Source organism: Rhipicephalus sanguineus, chromosome 1 (genome assembly GCF_013339695.2).
Source record: "Rhipicephalus sanguineus isolate Rsan-2018 chromosome 1, BIME_Rsan_1.4, whole genome shotgun sequence".
Lineage (NCBI taxonomy): Eukaryota > Metazoa > Arthropoda > Arachnida > Ixodida > Ixodidae > Rhipicephalus > Rhipicephalus sanguineus.
Window position 1 is genome coordinate 296,270,069 of NC_051176.1, and position 18,665 is coordinate 296,288,733.

The 18,665-nt window shown below is 41.8% G+C and overlaps 1 protein-coding gene across 3 annotated transcripts in view; it reads right to left on the reverse strand.

Moving 5' to 3' along the window:
* Nucleotides 1–2,668: 2,668 nt before the first annotated feature.
* LOC119379310 (rhotekin-2) overlaps nucleotides 2,669–18,665 on the reverse strand; it is a 184,249-nt gene continuing 168,252 nt past the window's right edge. For all 3 annotated transcript variants that reach the window (XM_037648584.2, XM_037648586.2, XM_037648585.2), the window contains exons 7-11: nucleotides 17,683–17,887; nucleotides 14,140–14,265; nucleotides 11,078–11,240; nucleotides 8,120–8,236; nucleotides 2,669–3,242 (exon numbers count right to left, since the gene is read on the reverse strand). In XM_037648584.2, the coding sequence (XP_037504512.1) occupies nucleotides 3,076–3,242; nucleotides 8,120–8,236; nucleotides 11,078–11,240; nucleotides 14,140–14,265; nucleotides 17,683–17,887 (778 nt within the window). In that variant the 3' untranslated portion in view covers nucleotides 2,669–3,075. The remainder of the gene's footprint in view (nucleotides 3,243–8,119; nucleotides 8,237–11,077; nucleotides 11,241–14,139; nucleotides 14,266–17,682; nucleotides 17,888–18,665) is intronic.

Below are 18,665 nucleotides of genomic sequence, written 5' to 3' on the forward strand. Positions count from 1 at the left end.
GTGAGTGAAGCAACCTTCATGCTGTCGCTTCAATGCCAAATGAGCGGTGAGAGTATAGCATGTACAAAGGTATGAGGCATCTGCTGATCCCTGTCAAGATAGGGCGCATGTGACCGCACCCTGCCGATCAAAGCGTTCAGTACCTGCCGGAATCACGCAGCCCCCCTCCGACACCCCCATGGACATTTCGCATGACGGAGGGTTGCCAGAGCATTTCATCTCTGCTTGAGCCACAATTGTTGGCTGCCCTTGCACACAGAACATATGACAAGTGGGGTGATGTTATTGCCTTTGGACTTTACACAAAATCTGACGGTGATGCCGACAAAAATGCACCTGGAGTGTCCTTATAATTGCTATTGCAATAAAAAAGTGCATGTTAGCAATTATGCCCCAACCAATGCTCTACAACAGCATTCAAACATTATATTATCTCTGCAATATTAGCTTGGTCTGCTCTCTCGTTACACTGTTTTTCACAAGATGTCGCTAGCAGCAGCATGTTGCTACGGTGTGTTGGCACTGAGGCACTCTAAATGTCGCCATACACCTTTTCACTAAGCCGATAATCCACAACAGCTAGCAGCACATTTACAGACAAGTTACAACTCTCTACTGCTGGGTTTGTGGCTTTGTCTGAAGTACAAAAAAACACAGAATATAATGTGCACATTCTTGCTTCTTTCACAAGACCTGTACTGTACAGAAAGAATGCTGCTGGGTCAACCCTCATATGTGAACCATATGTTCGCTACATGAACATGTGAACACATGTAGCAGTACAAGAAACAGACAAACTCTGCACATGTAAAACAAACCGATGAAAGTAGCTTTTAAATAATCAATGCTGTTTATTGTGACGAGAGGACTAGGATGAGATTTTACACTTCTCCCATAGAAAATGAACACTGACCAGGAGGTGACACAGCAATTTGAGCATCCTACAAGACTGCTGAAGGCATCCCATGGGGATGCCATGAAAATGGTACAATATATACATAGTAAAAGATGACTCTCTAGCCAAGATTTGTTTTAAAGAAAAGCTAATTCAACATTTTGAGGCTCTTCAGGGGTGACAGAGGAGACCAATTTGGCCTCCTCTTCAGAGTCAACCTCAAAGAAAAAGCCACATTAGCTTCCAAATGTTGTTTTTCTTTAAAAGAATCCTTGGCTGGAGAGTTGTATTTTACTATGTACTGTTTAACCAGACAGAGAAATTTCTGTTTTCTTCACCCACTAGACTGTGTGTTATGGTGCAGCTGTTGGCATACAAAGTTTCAGCATTGGCTTCCTAAACGTTAATAACCACCAGTGGCTACCAGCATTTGGGTAGCCATTCATGAATACTGGATATATATATATATTTTTTTTTGATGGGCAATATGGAGCCTAGGCCGTAGCTTGTATTTTGTGGAGCAGACAGGGGTGTTTGATGCTAAGCTGTATTAGTGGGTCTGTGGTGATGTGATGTAAGAGTACTAAAATTGTGCCAGCATGAGAATATCCAGCAAACATGAGCCATAAATGATTACTGCTGTGACAATGCATCAGGCATGCATGTGAATATCAAAAAGTGAGGAAAAGGCAAGGTAACCAACTTTGCAGCAACTGCTTCACCATCCCAATCCCCGAATGCAGTGAAAATTTATTGTGAATAGGCAGGCTAGGGACGATCTGTAACCTCAGTTTGCCTATGCAAATTAGCACTGGACAGTACTTCGCCTGTTTCAGCAAGTTAGCCAGTGGCAGCTGCTTGAACACCAGTGAATATGAAGTGCCATTCTGAATGACAGTGGACAAGTTTATTTTCCCTATGTGTCCACTGTCGTATCAGCTTCACAATGTTTGAACTCACCCTTATTCTTCTGACAAGTTACTTGTTTTAGCTTGCCATGGTACAGCCTAGGCAAAGTTTAATTCAGGAATGAAGACACTACTGTATTTAATGGCATCTGTGTCCAGTCACTGATAGAATGACTTATCAATTTATTGATTGAATGCGGGCCACATGCGGCTGCACTTTAGGCAGAGCTTGCACACTAATGATGCTTTGTAAGGGATAGCAGGTGGCATCACAAAACTGCAAATACCTTCTGCTGAAAACTTCACTTGTTAAGCCGTGTGTTACGGTGATTCAGTAGAAATCAGAATTTTAAACAGTATCAAAATTTCAAGTACATATTTTTTATGACCTTGACAAAAAAAAAAGGATGTTAATAACAATATGTCGATAAAAAATGTAATAAAAATAATGATGAAGGCAATGTATGAGGAATCAACTTTGACATACATAAACACTATAATTTGGATGATAACATTACTGATGCAGTCACAAAAGAAGCATTCACACACTCACACATACATGTCCGCTACAATTGTAATGAACAGAAGCACACGAAAGGAACCATACTATGTTAAATTGCTTAATGCTCAGCAATTGCAGTAATAAGTGTTATAGTACACATTCAATCTTCAAATGAAAAAAAATAATACACTCAAACCTCATTATAACAAAGTCGCATCTGCCACGAAAATAACTTCGTTATATCCGAAAATTCGTTATAAACGTTTATTTGTAAGACTGTGGCTATGACAAGACTATTGTTCATTTACTTCGTTATAACCGGTAATTCGTTATATCCGTGTTCGTTATAAAGAGGTTTGAGTGTAATGGCAAGTGCCACTAAGTTACGAACTTTAATCCACAAAGCTGCTGAATCCACACACCGTTCACGTTTAAACAGCAGCAGAAGAAAACATTTTCATTGTTAACAGTGTAAGCCAATGCACACCAGGTGCTTCGCAGGCATGAAAACTAGCAGCATCAGTGAAATAGCAGCACAAATGACACAGAACAGTTGAGCCGGCACTGCGACTAGAAGTCAAGATTACTGCAATGTTGAAGTAAAACTCGGGGATGATTTAAACATAAAAGTCACAGTGGGCTAAGATATGCTAAAGAAGCGCACATTCAAGCCAGCAATGCAAGGCTGAATGCGAATTTGTCCCAGTTTGGGACAGAAAGTGAATTAAGTCTCTCTTTTTAACCAGTAAGGAATTGTTGGGCATCACTGTTCAGAAATAACCGAATGTTTTTCTAACAGGCAACAATGGAAAGTTGCGGCTGCCACTGACTGAACTAGAAGCTGAGGAGGTGCTTGAACTTCTTGACCGAACTGAAGTTGGCGAAATGCGCTGGCCACCGTCTTGCACTGCAGATGCAGTCAAACCCTGCGGAGAGTCTGGAACACAATTAATGAATCAGTCAATCAAACAATGAATACATCAATCAATCATTTTGCAAAGCACAATTAAAACAAAAAGGATATGCAAAAGAGGGTCCCAAGGTCAGGAGACCATACCGGTGCCATCTGTACATGATTAATGGATACAAGTTACAAAATCAGTTTGTAGCAATGCAGCTTAGTCAAGCATAATGTCATACGCAACAGAAAACAGTGGGAATCCTTAAGTTACCTCTATGACAAATTTTACTTGACAAAAAAAGAAAAAAAAAGAAAAGTGGAAAGAGAAATACTTTGGGTAAGTTTTTCTAAAAATAAAAAAGAAAAAAAAGAGACATTCGGCCATAAAGCATTTCATATTTAATGCAAGACAAAACGTCAAAGGAATTATTTCTTAGTCGAGAAAGTGGTCTTTCCCTTACACTTTCTTTGTTGCTAATTTAGCTGTCGACCTTTGAACGGTAAAGCTGGCTGTGGTACTTCATTCAGCTTTCTTTTTGCACTCCATGAGAACAAATCCCAAGACCACACATTCAGTGCCTCGGCCATGAGCAAACATTCATCTTCAAACTGGTGTTGAAGATTCAATGTGTATTACTTTGCTAGCAATCTACCATATGCACATGATTATATAATGTAAACATGAAAGGAGAGAACTAACAATTCAGAAAACAACAAAGGAATGGTATTGCAGTTACACTGCAAACTAATTTTGCAAAATGCAACTGAGTACCAACTCCAAAACCTTTACACATAAGATAAACATAAATGTACATTTATACATAAAATACACATAAATGGAAAGAATTTTATAACCAAGCGTTTCACAAATGCATGTTGAAATCGCAACGACGAGTTTTATCATCTGACAAACAAGAAAAGCAGCTAATCATGCACAAAGAACGTCTAACGGTGGTTGATCTCCAAGCAGTTGTGGAGCACCACAGCACCAGTGTCTGTTCGTATTCAGTGCACGAACTGTTAAGAGCGGGCTCATGAAGACTGTGCGGGTGCTCAGGGTGTGGGTTTCAAGCGCTTCGCCTGCAAGAGCTGAACTACAGTAAAACCTCATTAATTCGAACTCGGTTGTTTCGAAATCCCACATAATTCGATGGATTTCTGCGGTCCCGTATTTTGCAATGTAAATATGAGTGGATAATTTGAAGCGGCGGTCAGTACCAGCCCGGTTAATTCGAAAACTTTAGGGGCCATGTGCCAATTCTTGATCCCTATTTAGCTGCAAATCCGCAGAAACGATGGCCCCTAGGAGCCATATGGCAATGCAATGTAGTGATACTAATGATCGAGTGACAAGGTGAGCACCCCAGCCTTGCTGCTGCCAGCGCAAGAAAAAAAAAAAAAGTGGTCTCCTGGTCAGCTGAAATGTGCGTCTGCGGAAAAGAAGGCGTGCTTCACTGCAAGACAGCGGTGACGTGTGCAGCATGACGCATGCTTCTCGCAACGTCAGCGCGTCATGATTTAGCCATTCTTTCTGGGAAAATAAGAGAAATTAATTAAGCATGGTCTGACGTAATTCGCGACGTATGCGAACCTCCTGTTGGTGGTTCCGGCAATTTGCGCACTTGCACTGCTGGCAGAGTACTTGCCTGCAACGCCTACTTCGAAAACTTCAATGGTAATCTTTTCCACCCAGAACACAACGCGAGTTCTGTCAAACTGGCCATTATTAAATTCTTTATTTTACCAGAAAAAATGGGCAAATGGTCTCATCATGACACGCTGACACTGCGAGAAGCAGGTGACATGATGGCCGCGTGTCACCACTGTGTTGCAGTGAAGCACGTCCTCTTTCCGCAGGCGCGCATTTCAGTTCACCGCGAGACCATTTTTTTTCCTTTCTTTTTTTTTTTTCTTGCACTGGCAGCAGCGAGGCCCACCATTTCTCCGGTTTAGCGGCAAAGTTGGGACCGGGTATTGCTGGAAAACATAACCCTTGGAGCCGCAATCTAGCAGGCACAGCAAACTACCACCTCTGATAACCTTCAGTAATTCAAAGTTCCTTGCATCCCGGTTTTTTGTTTCGTTAATTCGAAAACCCGCCTAATTAGAAGATTTTTCACAGTCCCCGTGACTTTGAATTAACGAGGTTTTACTGTACTTAAATTTTTTACACTGTCTCATCTTTCCCCCGATGTCTCTCATTTTGCCCCACAGGTTGGGGCAAAATGAGACATTTGCGAGGTTTCTTATTAATGCGATAGCGTTAAATAGCTCATTTCGCAGACTATCCGGTGTCGGCATTGGTGTCGATGTCAGCGTCGTTGGTGGTGAACAAAAAATCATCTTCTCCGCAACCGAAAAATTGAGAAAGACGCAAATAAAATAAATAATAAAAAATCTTCACTTTAAGTGAGAATTGAACCCAGGCCATCTTGCATGGCACGCAGGTGTTCTACTACAGAGCCACACTATTGCTTGAAACTTCTTCGGAAACAAACACTATATGAATGTCATGAAGGAGTCTCCTTAATGCATGTAATATTGCGTGGCAGAAGCGTAGAATCGTGCCAGGCGTCAAAACATGTGAATTGCGCAACGAGTGGGTGTTCTAAAGGCCCACCCATTACAGAGCTCTCAGACATATTTAAACATCATCACCAGCAAAAGCATCAACAAAGTGATCAGCTACGTAGGTTCGCGTGTTGCCTTACGGATGCGTAGTGGGCCCTTCACTGATTCGCAAAAGGAAGAATTATGGCGTAGTGGGCACTTAACAACTGTACTTGGAGTGGGCATTCTAGGATAGTTTGAAACGGCCATTGTTATGTGCACAGTCGTTCGTTTCCTTACAGCACGGTTGAGGCATGCACCAAGAACCGAAGCCAGGCTCGCAATTATTAAGACGGCAATGCGCACGGGGCCCGATTTCGCTATTGCATTCTATCTTGAAGGCGAAGCTCAAGCGTCCTCCAAGGTTGTGTTTTTTTTTTTTTTTTTAAGGGGCCCTGCAACACTTTTCAGCATGGTCAGAAAATGCTGCCGATCGGTAGTCGAGGCTCCTGAGAACATGCGAGCGAAACATTACAGCGCAGCACGCGGCCTAGAATTTACAATTAATTCTCAAAGTCAGCTACAAATCATTCCCTCTTCTCTCTACAAATGATGCCACAAAACCCAAATGACCGTGCCATAAACCCTAAGTCCACGGCCATTGGCTGATTTGAGCGTTGTGAGCTGCATAGTTACTGCAGCTGTTGCGGGATTCCACCACGTGCCCACGTGCGCTCACGATCACACTGAAAGGAAGCTGTGCGTTCAAAGAAAAAAAAGAAAAGAAAGGGCTCAAGGTCATGGCGCGTGCTGATGAAGGACTGCATCTTCTTGCCCTTTTGCCATCCCCCTCCCTGCATAGCTTTCAGCACGCTTGCTGGCATGAAAGGAGAGAAAAAGCGCTTGAAGCATGCGACAAATCCCTGTAACTCTGCTCGTACTTGACGGATTCTAAAAATTTTTGCGGCAGTTAGTTCGTGAGGCAATAAGCTCTTTTAAGGAAGCCATTCAACGATTACTTGGAAAAGTGTTGCAGGGCCCCTTTAACTTTCAAACGGCCGGAACATGGCAATTTTCATGTACCACATGCCTTGCACTAAAAAAAAAGCACCCCTTCTTTTGTTTTACGGTACTGAACGAAATTTTATAAGTATCCATATTGGCAAATTTTTGTCGCATTTTGCCAAGCCTTACCTTATTACTAAGTGCAGTCCACAGAATTCTGGTAATTTTTTGCTGCAGTTACAGAACTGCAACCTTGATAATATTGTTTCTCAAAATTTTGAAATTCTCAAAAATTTTCATTAAAATAGTATTGAAGGCCCAAATAAAAACCTGCTTCCTACCGTCACTAGCTTTTACCTTTCTCTTGTAAATGTAACAGAACTTCCCAAATTTGTGCATTGGTTGCTCAGAAAAATCATTTAACAGAAAACGTTACAGTCTGGCTGAACAACATGAGAATAGGCCAGTCATCTGGCAACTCTGATGGTGCAGCCATGCTATGCCACTACAGCAACTTGCTGTAAAGTGCAGCCTTTGGTTCCATCTTAGGTACCACAACAAGAGAAAATAGCAAAGGAAAGACACGAAGGTTAGCCAGAGAACTCCAATTGGCTACCATGTACATGGGAAAGGGTGTGTGAAAGAGAATGAAAGAGGAGAAGAGTCTATGGAAGTCTCCAGTTAGGAGCTTCCATGACGTAGGCATATGGTATACATTTTCGGCAAGCCCAGCATGAGATGCCGCAAAAAAATGCAGAGCCCTTCCACTACTGTGAAGATGGAAGCCAGCAAAGCTGTGGTGAAAGCACCAGCAGCGGCTGCACATTCTGCGGAAGTGGCTTCACGTCATTTTCACACCCATTTGTGCTTCTGTGCGCTCCTTCGATTGCTGCACTTCTTCCCTTGAGCAAACGACACGCATCCATTCCATAGCGAGCCTAAACAGCAACTGCTGATAAGAATGCTAGCGTGATCTCTACGTCACGAGACAAAGGGGCACAATGATTGGTGGGAAGTGCCGCCCCTGAGTATCACGACACTTGTGAAAGAGGCATCAGCAGTGATGAGGGGCACCTGTGCTAAGGCACTTTATACATAAACCGATATATATGCACCACCAAAAATTGTTGTATACGGCGCATCGTTTTGTCCGCGGAGGTTAGTTAGCTTCACTGTAAAATAACTGTGCGATCCTTGACAGCACAGTTCAAGATGTGGCTCAGGCTTGGGTGCTCGCTTTCTCTCATGCACAAACACAAAAGGAAATGCATTAAGCTCAGGCAAATGCGGTATGCAGTATGCACTGGCAAAAAAAGTCTGCTTTGTAATGACATATTCCATGTGTGTGAAATGCCTACCTTTTAAGGACGTCTCATCATAGAGAGACATCTGTCGAGCGTGCAGAAACATTGGTGCTCTACGAGGTCCCGGAGAAGGAATTTCCATGTGCTTCGATGCAAGATTGCCCCATAGCTCTGGAAAAAAATTTTTAAATGTTGAAGCCTTACTTTATATGTTGATGGAATCAATAATATGCTAGAAACCTAATCTTTTATTTTAGTTCAATAAAAAGGACATTAACTGGTTCTTTACTTGGTCACTCATTCATACAAACCCGAGACACGCAATATAATCAATAAAAAAGGAGACAGAGCACCTTTACTAAAATGCACAAAATAATCATCAATAGGAAAACATATATCTCAGTAGAACAATACAATCATTGAATGAAGCCCGAAATTATTGAGCCCTAGCTATAGTATCACAAATACCTGTTGTTCGTGATCTCTTTTGTGCTTGTAGACAAGCGGGTGCCAGATATACTATCTATAAAGAATGTTTCAAAAACCAAAAGCTTTTGCATAAAAATATTTCAGGCAGACTTAAAAGAATAATAAAATGTGTCTTCTCAAAAATTTATTTTAGCAGAAGTAATCTACAAAACTCAACAGAGCGTCTCCTTTCACATGCATCCAGGTATCCACAACAAAAAATGAAAAAGCAAATGAGCATTAACACCAAAATGAATGCGTAAAAACAGACATTCATTGGATTGGCATGACACGACATCCTACTTCACACCGTCCTACAAAGCCCAACTGTCATTCCAAATCAAGAAAAATTAAAAGTGTACAACTTTTATTTCTGACTATAAAGAGTACACTTCTACAAAGGGAAAAACAACGTTATAATGTTATTCAAGCGAAAAAAAATTTAGGATGGTAATTAATTAACATAACTGGTTTGCAAAACTGTCAAAAACTGTAACCTCTTTCCAGCTTATCAAAAAACCACTACAAGCTTTGTGTGAAGGCCCCTGCGCTTAAATCAAAATTTGAGGATACCAAACTGCACATCAAAAATAATATGTCAGGAGTTTTTGAGGTTAAGTTATTGAGTACTGAAGCTTGCCAGCACTGTGCTAATCTGTGCCCTGCCACAAAAGCTAGTTATCATTTAAAATTAGCTTGCTCGAAGATTCCGTAGTGTCCTCATGTTTACAAAAACTTAAGCAAAGTACTTGGGAATCAACTAACACCTGTATCACGTGTAAAAGTTGGTTCTCCAGGACAGTGTACAGTATTCATCTAGTTATCAGTCTGCAGCACAAATTGAAGACCACCTTGATTGTTTTTGTGGTTTCAGCTCTATGGGTGTCAACATCTTCATTGACGCTGACATTCATCGAGATTGACTTCACTGACGCTGTTGCATCAGTAGCAACTGCAGAAAGTTTTACTTAACCAAATGTGTAGTTCACATTAAGCATGAACGTTAAGCACGGGATGCAAGGAACTCCTTTCTTGTACCGCTGACCTTCAGTTTCCATTCCAAGGGCTGGTTAGGCCGGCACATATGCGCATACGTGGGTATGTGACAGTAAGCCGATGTCTATCTGGTTCCTTATCTATCAAATGGTTACCGCTTCATAGTAGCCTAATTAATGCCCACAGGAGTGCAATTTCAGCTGTTTGCAGAAGGGCACTGGTATATACAAATGATGCCATCACATACGAATTATGATACCGTGCCTCCACATTTTCTTTTCTGGTGCGCATATTTTCCTAAGCCTGCATACTTCTTTATATCAATATCAGCTCCTTTCTCATTTTTACTTTTATTATATTCACGAATAAGCAATGCATCTATACCCATAAAAAGTATTGTTTGTCTGTTTATAGTTACTCTAAAAAAATTACGGTATTTTTTTTCTAAATGGGTCACTCTGAACATTTTAAATATGCAATAAAAAAATTGACTCCGGGAGTTGGCACATAGCAAAAAAAATGAAACCTTCAAAGGTTTAATAACTTGATATCTCATCCTTGTATATAATATTTCAAAAATAGAAACCACTCTTCTGCATGGAAGGACCACTGAAAGGGCCACTGCAAGTTACTTACGTATTTACTCGATTCTACCGCGCCCTCGATTGTAACGCGCACCCGTTTTCCGCGACCAAAAAAAAAAAAAAAGTAATACATCGATTGTAACGCGCACCCATTTTTAGTGAGAGAAAAGAACAAAAAAAGTCCGTAGGAGTCAAACTTCGCACATTCAGAAGAACAAGTATTTGGGTTTTAAAGAACTAAAGTTTCAAAAAGTAAAACACAAAGTCAAAAAGCGGGCCTCGCCGCTAAAACTGTCACCACTACGGCGGCGATACGAGTCGCGTAATGGATCAGTCCTCGTCGCTGTCAACACTCTTCGATTTCGGGAAACCGGCCCTGCTTTTGCCCACAGAAACTTTTTCGCGAAGCTTTGCTGTAAAAAATCTTCTGCTTCTGTTTGCGCCAGTCTCGCACGCACGTTTCGGGAACTCCGAACGACCGCGATGCGGCCCGATTTCCGTCCGTCTCTTTGCACATGTAATAACTATTCTTTTAAATGCGGCATCGTGGTACACTAGTCGAGTATTTGGAATCGGCACTTCCATGCCGTCGATGCGAACGCAGAACGGGATGACAATCTCCTCAGCACACGTACGAACTGAAAAAATGGCAGAAATGGCCAAGGTGCGTAGGAGGCGGCCATTTTGAAATGTCGATGGCAATACGATAACCGAGTTTCTTTTTTTTTTTTTCGGTACTCGATTCTAACGCGCATGCAATTTTTGGACTCGTTTTCCCGGAAAAAAGGTGCGCGTTAGATTAGAGTAAATACGGTATTTTTACCCTCGGAGCTTTTCAGCATTAGAGAGGGGGTAACATTATTATGTTTATGTGCCTGGCATCCACCAAACTACAGCTATTTTGCACTGCCTTATCTCAAAAGTGAATGTGTAGTGAATTGTCTCACTTTTGCGCCAAGCTTACCGTGATCCTTAATGTGCTGCCGTAAGTGAAGCAACCACTTTGTGAAGTCCTGTTCGCCATCAGCAACAATGAGATGTTCTTGCACTTTGTCAGCAACAGCACTGATTATGCGAACAGCATGCATGTACTTTGAAGAGCAGTTGTCAGTGCGTAGACGCGTGTCCTGCAGAGAGCATGAGCATGTGCACAAGCAGATGAAATGAAGCTGGTCAGGCAGAACAAAATGTGTTCTTTGCAAACATTATAACAACCAAAGTAATGACTTCCTTACTTGTGAAACCACCCATATACTCTGCATGCCAAGAAGCCTTCTGTACCGCTTACTTTTGCTGCAGTCAAAAGCTACACAAACTTCTGCTGCCATGTTCACTATGCAGTGCCTTATGGTAATACATAGATGCTCAAGAACAGAAAGTATAACCAATAAGTTTTAGTATTTACATACTGAAGCAGCAATTTTCAGTTCAGAACTCACAGTGAAAGTCAAAGATTCATTTTCGTGTGAAATGATTAAACATTGAAGCAGTGGAGAGTTATTGTCAAAAAGCTTCCTGCTTTAAAAAACTCTCCAAGAAAGTCGCTGTCATCCCCAGAGTCCTGAGCGATGTTGCTAACAGAGATAATACAATAAATTTCATCATTCGACAAGCAATCACTCGCAATTTATAACTAGACCATAAAATTAGATCAATTATTGCAGAGCTTGTTGCTATCTGGGAGGTACTAGTGCAATTTCTTCACGGAGCGCCTCCTCGTACACGAGCACTATTCTATGATGTGAAACCTGCTCTTCAAACCATTGATTGTGCCATGAGACAAGACCTGTACTATAATTCAGCTCTAGAAATTACGGAGCTTCTTGATGTTGGCACAGAAATATGGCCACTATGTCAGCTTCCAATGGATACCTGCATGCTGTGGGATGATAGGAAATGAACAAGCAGATTCTAAAGATAAAATAGCTTTATATAAGTAATGCCCCAGAAACACACAATGCATTCTCACAAACAGATGCAAATGCCCTGCTTCAGCTCGTAGTCACGTAGTTACTTTAAGGATACTGTAAGAACCTGTATTGATTGCTTTGTACCACACAAAACAAGACTCTAGACCTGCCCTGGATAACCCACAATAATCCCAACTACAAAGAGAAGTGGTGAGTCTAATCCATATACCCCAGAAACTTCAATCTCTCAAGGAGGAACTTAAGTTAAAACCAATGTACTTCAGTACTATCAATATATATGTCATCTGACAAACTTAATTAAAAATAATCCAAGAAAGTCATGGTCTTCAGTACTGCATCCCAGTGCTTTTTCTGATTTATTTACATTTAAAGATTTAACTCTTAGTGATCCACCTGAAACCTCAAAGGTGTTTAACAGTTATTTTAAATCAGTTTTCACCGCAGATAATCTCACGGTCCCCCCTTTTGGTATTGAATAAGACTTTTGCTAGATGATATCGCAGTAAATGAGGAACGTGTCCCAAATCTAATTCTAAATATAGACGCAAAAAAGATCACAGGCTCTGATGACATTCCAAAATCATTTCTGTTACATTATTTCTTATGGACCTGCAAATGTCTCACTATTATATCTTTAAAAAATCCCTGTCCACGTGTGTGATACCAATTTCATGAAAGGTTGCCAAGGTTCTCCTGTTATACAAATCTACTGGTAAGCATACTTTAACAAATTGGAGACCTCTCAGTGTGACAAGTAGCTACAGCATGCCATCTGCACAGTATCCAGAGTTTAAGAGCATTCCATCTGTTTCCCAACATGTTCAGAAGAGGCCTCAGCACTGGCTCCCAGCTCGTTGAATTTGTCCATGATATAAGTCAGTTTCTTGATGCCGGTGCATTATTTATCAATTTTGACAAAGCTTATGATACAGTACTGCATGAACACTCTGAACACATGATACAGTACTGCATGATGCTCTTACATGTACGTCGAGTTCTATTAAAGAACCCTACTAGTGCAACCTTGTTATCTAGCTTTTTTTTACAACATTCTCAGCATGCGCTTTTTAACTCTAGTAAATCTCCAGCTGTACATGTGTCATCCGCTGCACCAAAAGGCTCCGTGCTTGGCCCACTCCTTTTTTTGTTTTATATAAACGACCTTCCTTCTATCATTTTGTCAAAAATCCAGTTATATGCCAACCACTGCGTTATATATCACATCATTAGATATCACTTTTAACATATAGCCCTTAATAGATGTTTTGAACAGTTTTGTAACTGGTGGCAACAGTGGCAGATGACCATCAACTTCAGTAAAGCTGCTGCTTAGTCATTTTCAAGGTGTTATTCGATATCTGATTTCACATACTCTTTTAACAATAACTCTTTAAAATAGAGTCCATAAGTATAAATATTTGTGTGCTGTCCTTACGCATGGTATGTTTTGGTCTTTGCATATAAAACGAACAAGCAAAAAGAATGAAACAAGGGGAATTGTTTGAGGGGCTCGTCTTTTTGTTAGACGCAACCTAAAGAATCCAACAGACAATTAAGCCAAAGAAAGCATCGGGGACATTATTTGTTGTTTTTAACTGTAGTGTAGTAATTGTGATATGAACGGAAATTAATTAAACTGGACAAAAAAACATCTTTGCCGTTGGTGGGTACCGAACCCACAACCTACGAATTATGCGTAATTAGAAGGTTGTATGATAAACATTCACAATTGAAATTCCAGCTTGACATCAACACACTTACAACATCCATTTTTTGTTCTATTGTGTACAGTTCTCATTCTAGATTACTCTGATATGCTAATTTACTTTTGCAACTTTCTCAGCTCAGGAGAAAATCTTGCTCTCAAAATGAGCATAAAATGTTTGATATTATAAAAACTACATAATGTATTAGCAGTATAATTGCCTAGTTCAAATCAGCGCACAAATATACACAATCTCAGCAAGTTTCATCAAAATCGATCAAAAAATGTTTTTTTAATTTTGAAAAGAAGTGTCCCACTTAAATCCAGAGGTGTGAACCAGCCCATGAAGGTTAGTTAAAGCACGTTGTAAAGTTATCTGACCATACACACCATGTTGATTGGGATGCTCAGAACAGGAGGTAAATGCCTGGCATCTTCTGGACTTGTCCAGAGGCAGAGCTGAAAGTTCTTGAGTACACACCATAGACGTCGACGGCCACTCACACCATTGGCCAACTGGAGCACAAAAAAAAAGCAATTATGCAGAGATTATGTAAAGATGAATCAGTATGGTTTTCTCCTGGATGCACATGTTAGAGACAATCAAAATCTGAAGGTACACCTTATGTCAATCACTATAGCAGCTCCCATAAATACTGTCCTTCCCATACCAAAGAAAGTGCAAGCGGTGGGTACTGTGAGCAATGCATGAGGATCACATTAGGAGATATCCTTGCTCATATCCTGCATGGTTGCATAACTTGGGCTGCCTCCAGTGTTTAATTCCCTGTGCAACCTTACTTCGGCACCTGCACACCTCCACTCAATTGCTTTGCTAAGAAAAAACCTACACGATTCACGATTTTGTGGCCTCGGTGAAGTAACCGTACAATGATCAATGCCAACACGATTCTAATTTGGATCAGTTGGTACATACATAGGTAACAAAACAGCACTTTTGAATGGAACAAGAGTGTATAGCATACATAAATGCTCACTAGCAACCACAATGTTTATGTTTAGTGAAAGGCTACATATACAGTAATGCTACCGAGGACTTCTGATTTGGAGCAATTTTTGGAGCAGCGAAATTTCCGTTTGGGAGCACTTTGGAGCAGCAAAATTTTCATCTTGGAGCACTTTGGAGCAGATAATTTTGCACCTGGGAGCACTTTGGAGCAGCAAATCTTACATCCTGGAGTGCACTATAGAAGCATATTGCATTAACATTCAAGCCCCTGAATATTATTACAGGGCTCTTATGAAGGCTAGAAATATTTTGATTCATTGCAAATCTCATGGAAAAAATCATCTCAGGAGAACTCCATACTTCACTCGCCAATGAAAAAATAAGGGCTCATGCAGTTGAGTGTTCTTGATTAACCTCTTCGGCGATTACTTTCGACACTAACAAATAAACAGAAATCCGGATCAATAAAATTGCATTTTATGAAATAACACTAAATACACCTATGTGGTTATCATCAGACGTGGTAGACAAACGCCGTGATGTACAGCAGTGCCTCAATACCAAAGAGCCACACTGTCCCTAATGCATTCTCCTAAGAAAACTCCAAGGCGAAAGCCAGGTTCTTTTTCTTCCTTGATCGACAGGCAGATCCTCCCCCTCCCTCCCTGCAAGCTTTGTGCACCTCACCTGGTTTTGCACTAGCTCCATGATCGGCGCACCGATCACGGAAGCAGTGTAAAGCGACGATGTCCTGCGATGACGTCATCACGTGACATCACGATATATGATGCCATGATGAAGTCACAAGTTTTGACGATCTATGACGTGATGATAACGCCATCACATGGTTATTTTTTGCATCAATCGATTGACGCCGCCGATGGTCAATTTTCGTGTTTGATAAAGCATCTAAGGCTTTCACATTAATATTGCGTATTGAAAGTTAACAGCTTGGCCGTTAACAACCTGGCCTCCACCATGTCACCTCTGTGCCATGCGCGAAACAGCTTCGCTTATCATCCACTTCAGAGAGTGAAATGGCTCCTCAATTGTTTTTTAATTTTTACTGTGATAGCAATTATATGGACACTCTCGGCGGATTTTTGCCGTCGCCGTTGCCGTAATTTTCCGTATAAAGTCCAAATTAATAACATCACCACGCGCATTCTAGCCGCGGGTAAAAGCTCGCGAGCGCTGGCGACGAACGCGGCTGAAGCGGAGATTAAACTAGCCGGCCGTCTGTCTCCGCCGCACGGAGTGCGCATGAGATAACATCTTCCCGCGTGCGGGCCTGCCGTCGATTGCTCAACAAACAGAGAGGAAACGCCCAGCCCGTCTTTCGTAAGGAGCACGGGGCGCCAGGGGAGCGGAGGGGACCGCATCGTTCGAAGGGCGCAGTCGCTGGCGCTATCTCTAGGCATCAGGAGACGGTTCGTAAACTTGCTGCGCTCTCAACGCTTACTTCTCGTTTAGAAAACTCAGAGCACAAAAAAACTTCGGTTCTGGGGTGGCCATATTCCCTTAAACCAGCGTTTTGTTGAATTACGCGAGATCGGATCCAAAAGAGTTAGCTGCTAGCCTTACTTCGTTTAACCATACAATTTGTTGGTATCGCATTCATTGCTTCGCCCTTCAGCGAAACTGAGTTTTTTAACCGTCAGCTATTGACCCTCGAAAGTGAGGGGCGGACGTGTAACATGGCGTAGCCGCTTCAGTGTGGGCCGTCAGCGATGGGCCCGCTACTGACAGCTGCGCATTTGCAGCTGCTCCGACCAGGAGATATGCTTTAATAATGAGATTACATTGTTAAAAAAGCAAGCAAAAATTCGAATTGGAACCCTAGCACGTGAGCTCGAAAGGGCAGGGCCTTTTAGGGGGTATTTACCGCAGAGTGATTACGAACTCTGATGGGCCGGTGGAAGGAATTACGAAAAAGCACTTCTGGATGAAGATCCATGGATAAAGTATATCTGAGGAAAAGTGTCAACGCGTCCCCACCGTTCGCGTGCTTTTCCATAAACGCGAAGCAAGGAAAATTCGATATTGTTCCATATCCCTGGTTTCATTCCGCGATGTGCAGAAACAGAAGTGACAGGCATTTTAGCGACACGCATGTAGGTATTACTGAACATTGCTTTCCTTGCGTGCCGTGCGACGCTTGAAACGAGCTATCAGCAGCGCTTCTGGAACAGACGACGTCCACCGATGAATCGCCGTCACACTTTCTCGCTACCGATAGGCCTAGACGTCACGAGCCTCTGCGGAGAGCGCGTTTTGCTGTCGAGCCGACTTGCAGAACAGAAGCTGCGTCGGCACTATGCATGGCATCGTGGCTTACTCGGGACGCACGCGCGAGCGCTATTTATTCAGCGGAATAATTATCGGTCCATGGTTGCGACTTTGGCAGCCCCAAGATCAAGCTGCACATGTTCTGACGCGCCGGCGGTCCGATTGCTGGTGATAGACGCCCCCAAACCCGAGACTTTGGTGCAGTTTGGTGCTATTTTCGTCGATATTATCAGGATGGCGCAGTAAATGCCATTTGGCGCACTTTGGCGCAGTTGGCACAGGAGTGGAATCACTGCATATATGTAGTCACCACCAAATGCGCAATACTAAGACACTGTTCACGCATAATATTCAAGATATAACAACTCTTTCTTGAGCAATAATTACTGCATTCACTGATGCAGGGTGAATAGCAAATGCTTCAAATATCTTGCACAGTCTTTGTTCCTACTGTCTATTTCTTTGTTCAAGAAACAGCTGCACTGTCTTGAAAGTTACTGACAAACCTCTTCTGCTCTCATGATTGCATGTGATGGTTGCGCATGCATACACGCGTGTGTATGTGTATGCACGCACGCGCTGTAAGCATGCGGACACACACAAGTAGTCGAGAATCAACTTTACTGTGGTGAAAGTGGTGATGACACCTGCAAGAACAAGTGAAACGTTGTTACCTGCACAACACCAAGGTATCCTGACAGCTGCTCTTCATGGGTGCAATCTGGCACGACAGCCAGTTTGCAACAGAAGTGTCCAAATAGAGGTAGTTGATGCTGTGGATTCTCCTGGTTCTCAATGGTGAGATCATAGGTGTGGGCCTTGTCGTCGGCATCACTCAGTCGCAGTGTAGCATGAGCCTCTAGCTGAAACTTTGGCCCTCTGCAAGTCAAACAATAAAGGGCAAAAATCCATGACCCATGCTCACTATGTTCTTTTACTGTTCAAATTCAAACACTGCTGCATTCAGACATCTTTTCGTCTAGCTCCTGCATGTGTTGCACTTTAACAAAAGTCAAGCAATGATTGCAGAATTCATGTGAAAATATCATTGCAAAATGGCAAATTTAAACACCAAGAGCCAGCACATAACATGACTGGCAACCCATATTTTAAAACGATAAAAATGTGTTTGAATGCCACAGTAGGAGGCTGGGATGACAAAAAATTCTAGTTAGAATACATTCAGTGTCTTCTTTAAGCCAATACAGGTTTCTTTATTGAAAGGTTACGACCGTAAGGCACCTGTCATTCTTACAGATGGGTGTAAATACTTCGCTGCAGTTAGTTACACTGAAAAGAAAAATTAACGAAGACTTATTAATTCCCCTTTTAATTATCAAGTTGAGGGCAGTTTATATGGAAACGTTACAGGACATCAAAATTTATGGCATCCCCATTTCCTAGAAATCCCAAATGTCATACGTTAATTTGAGATTACATAATCGAATTTCCAGGCCCCAATCATGGCAGTATCAAAACTGAGCATGCATGGTGTGCAGAAAAGGTAGCTGCTCTGTTACATGTGATGGAAATGCCCCGTGACGACAAAGTGACGACAAAGTTTGAATGATGGCAAATTGCAGCACAATCTACTCAGGGAAAACAGCAAGACATCTGACATACACAAGTGGATCGCTTATACTTTGCATGCGATGTG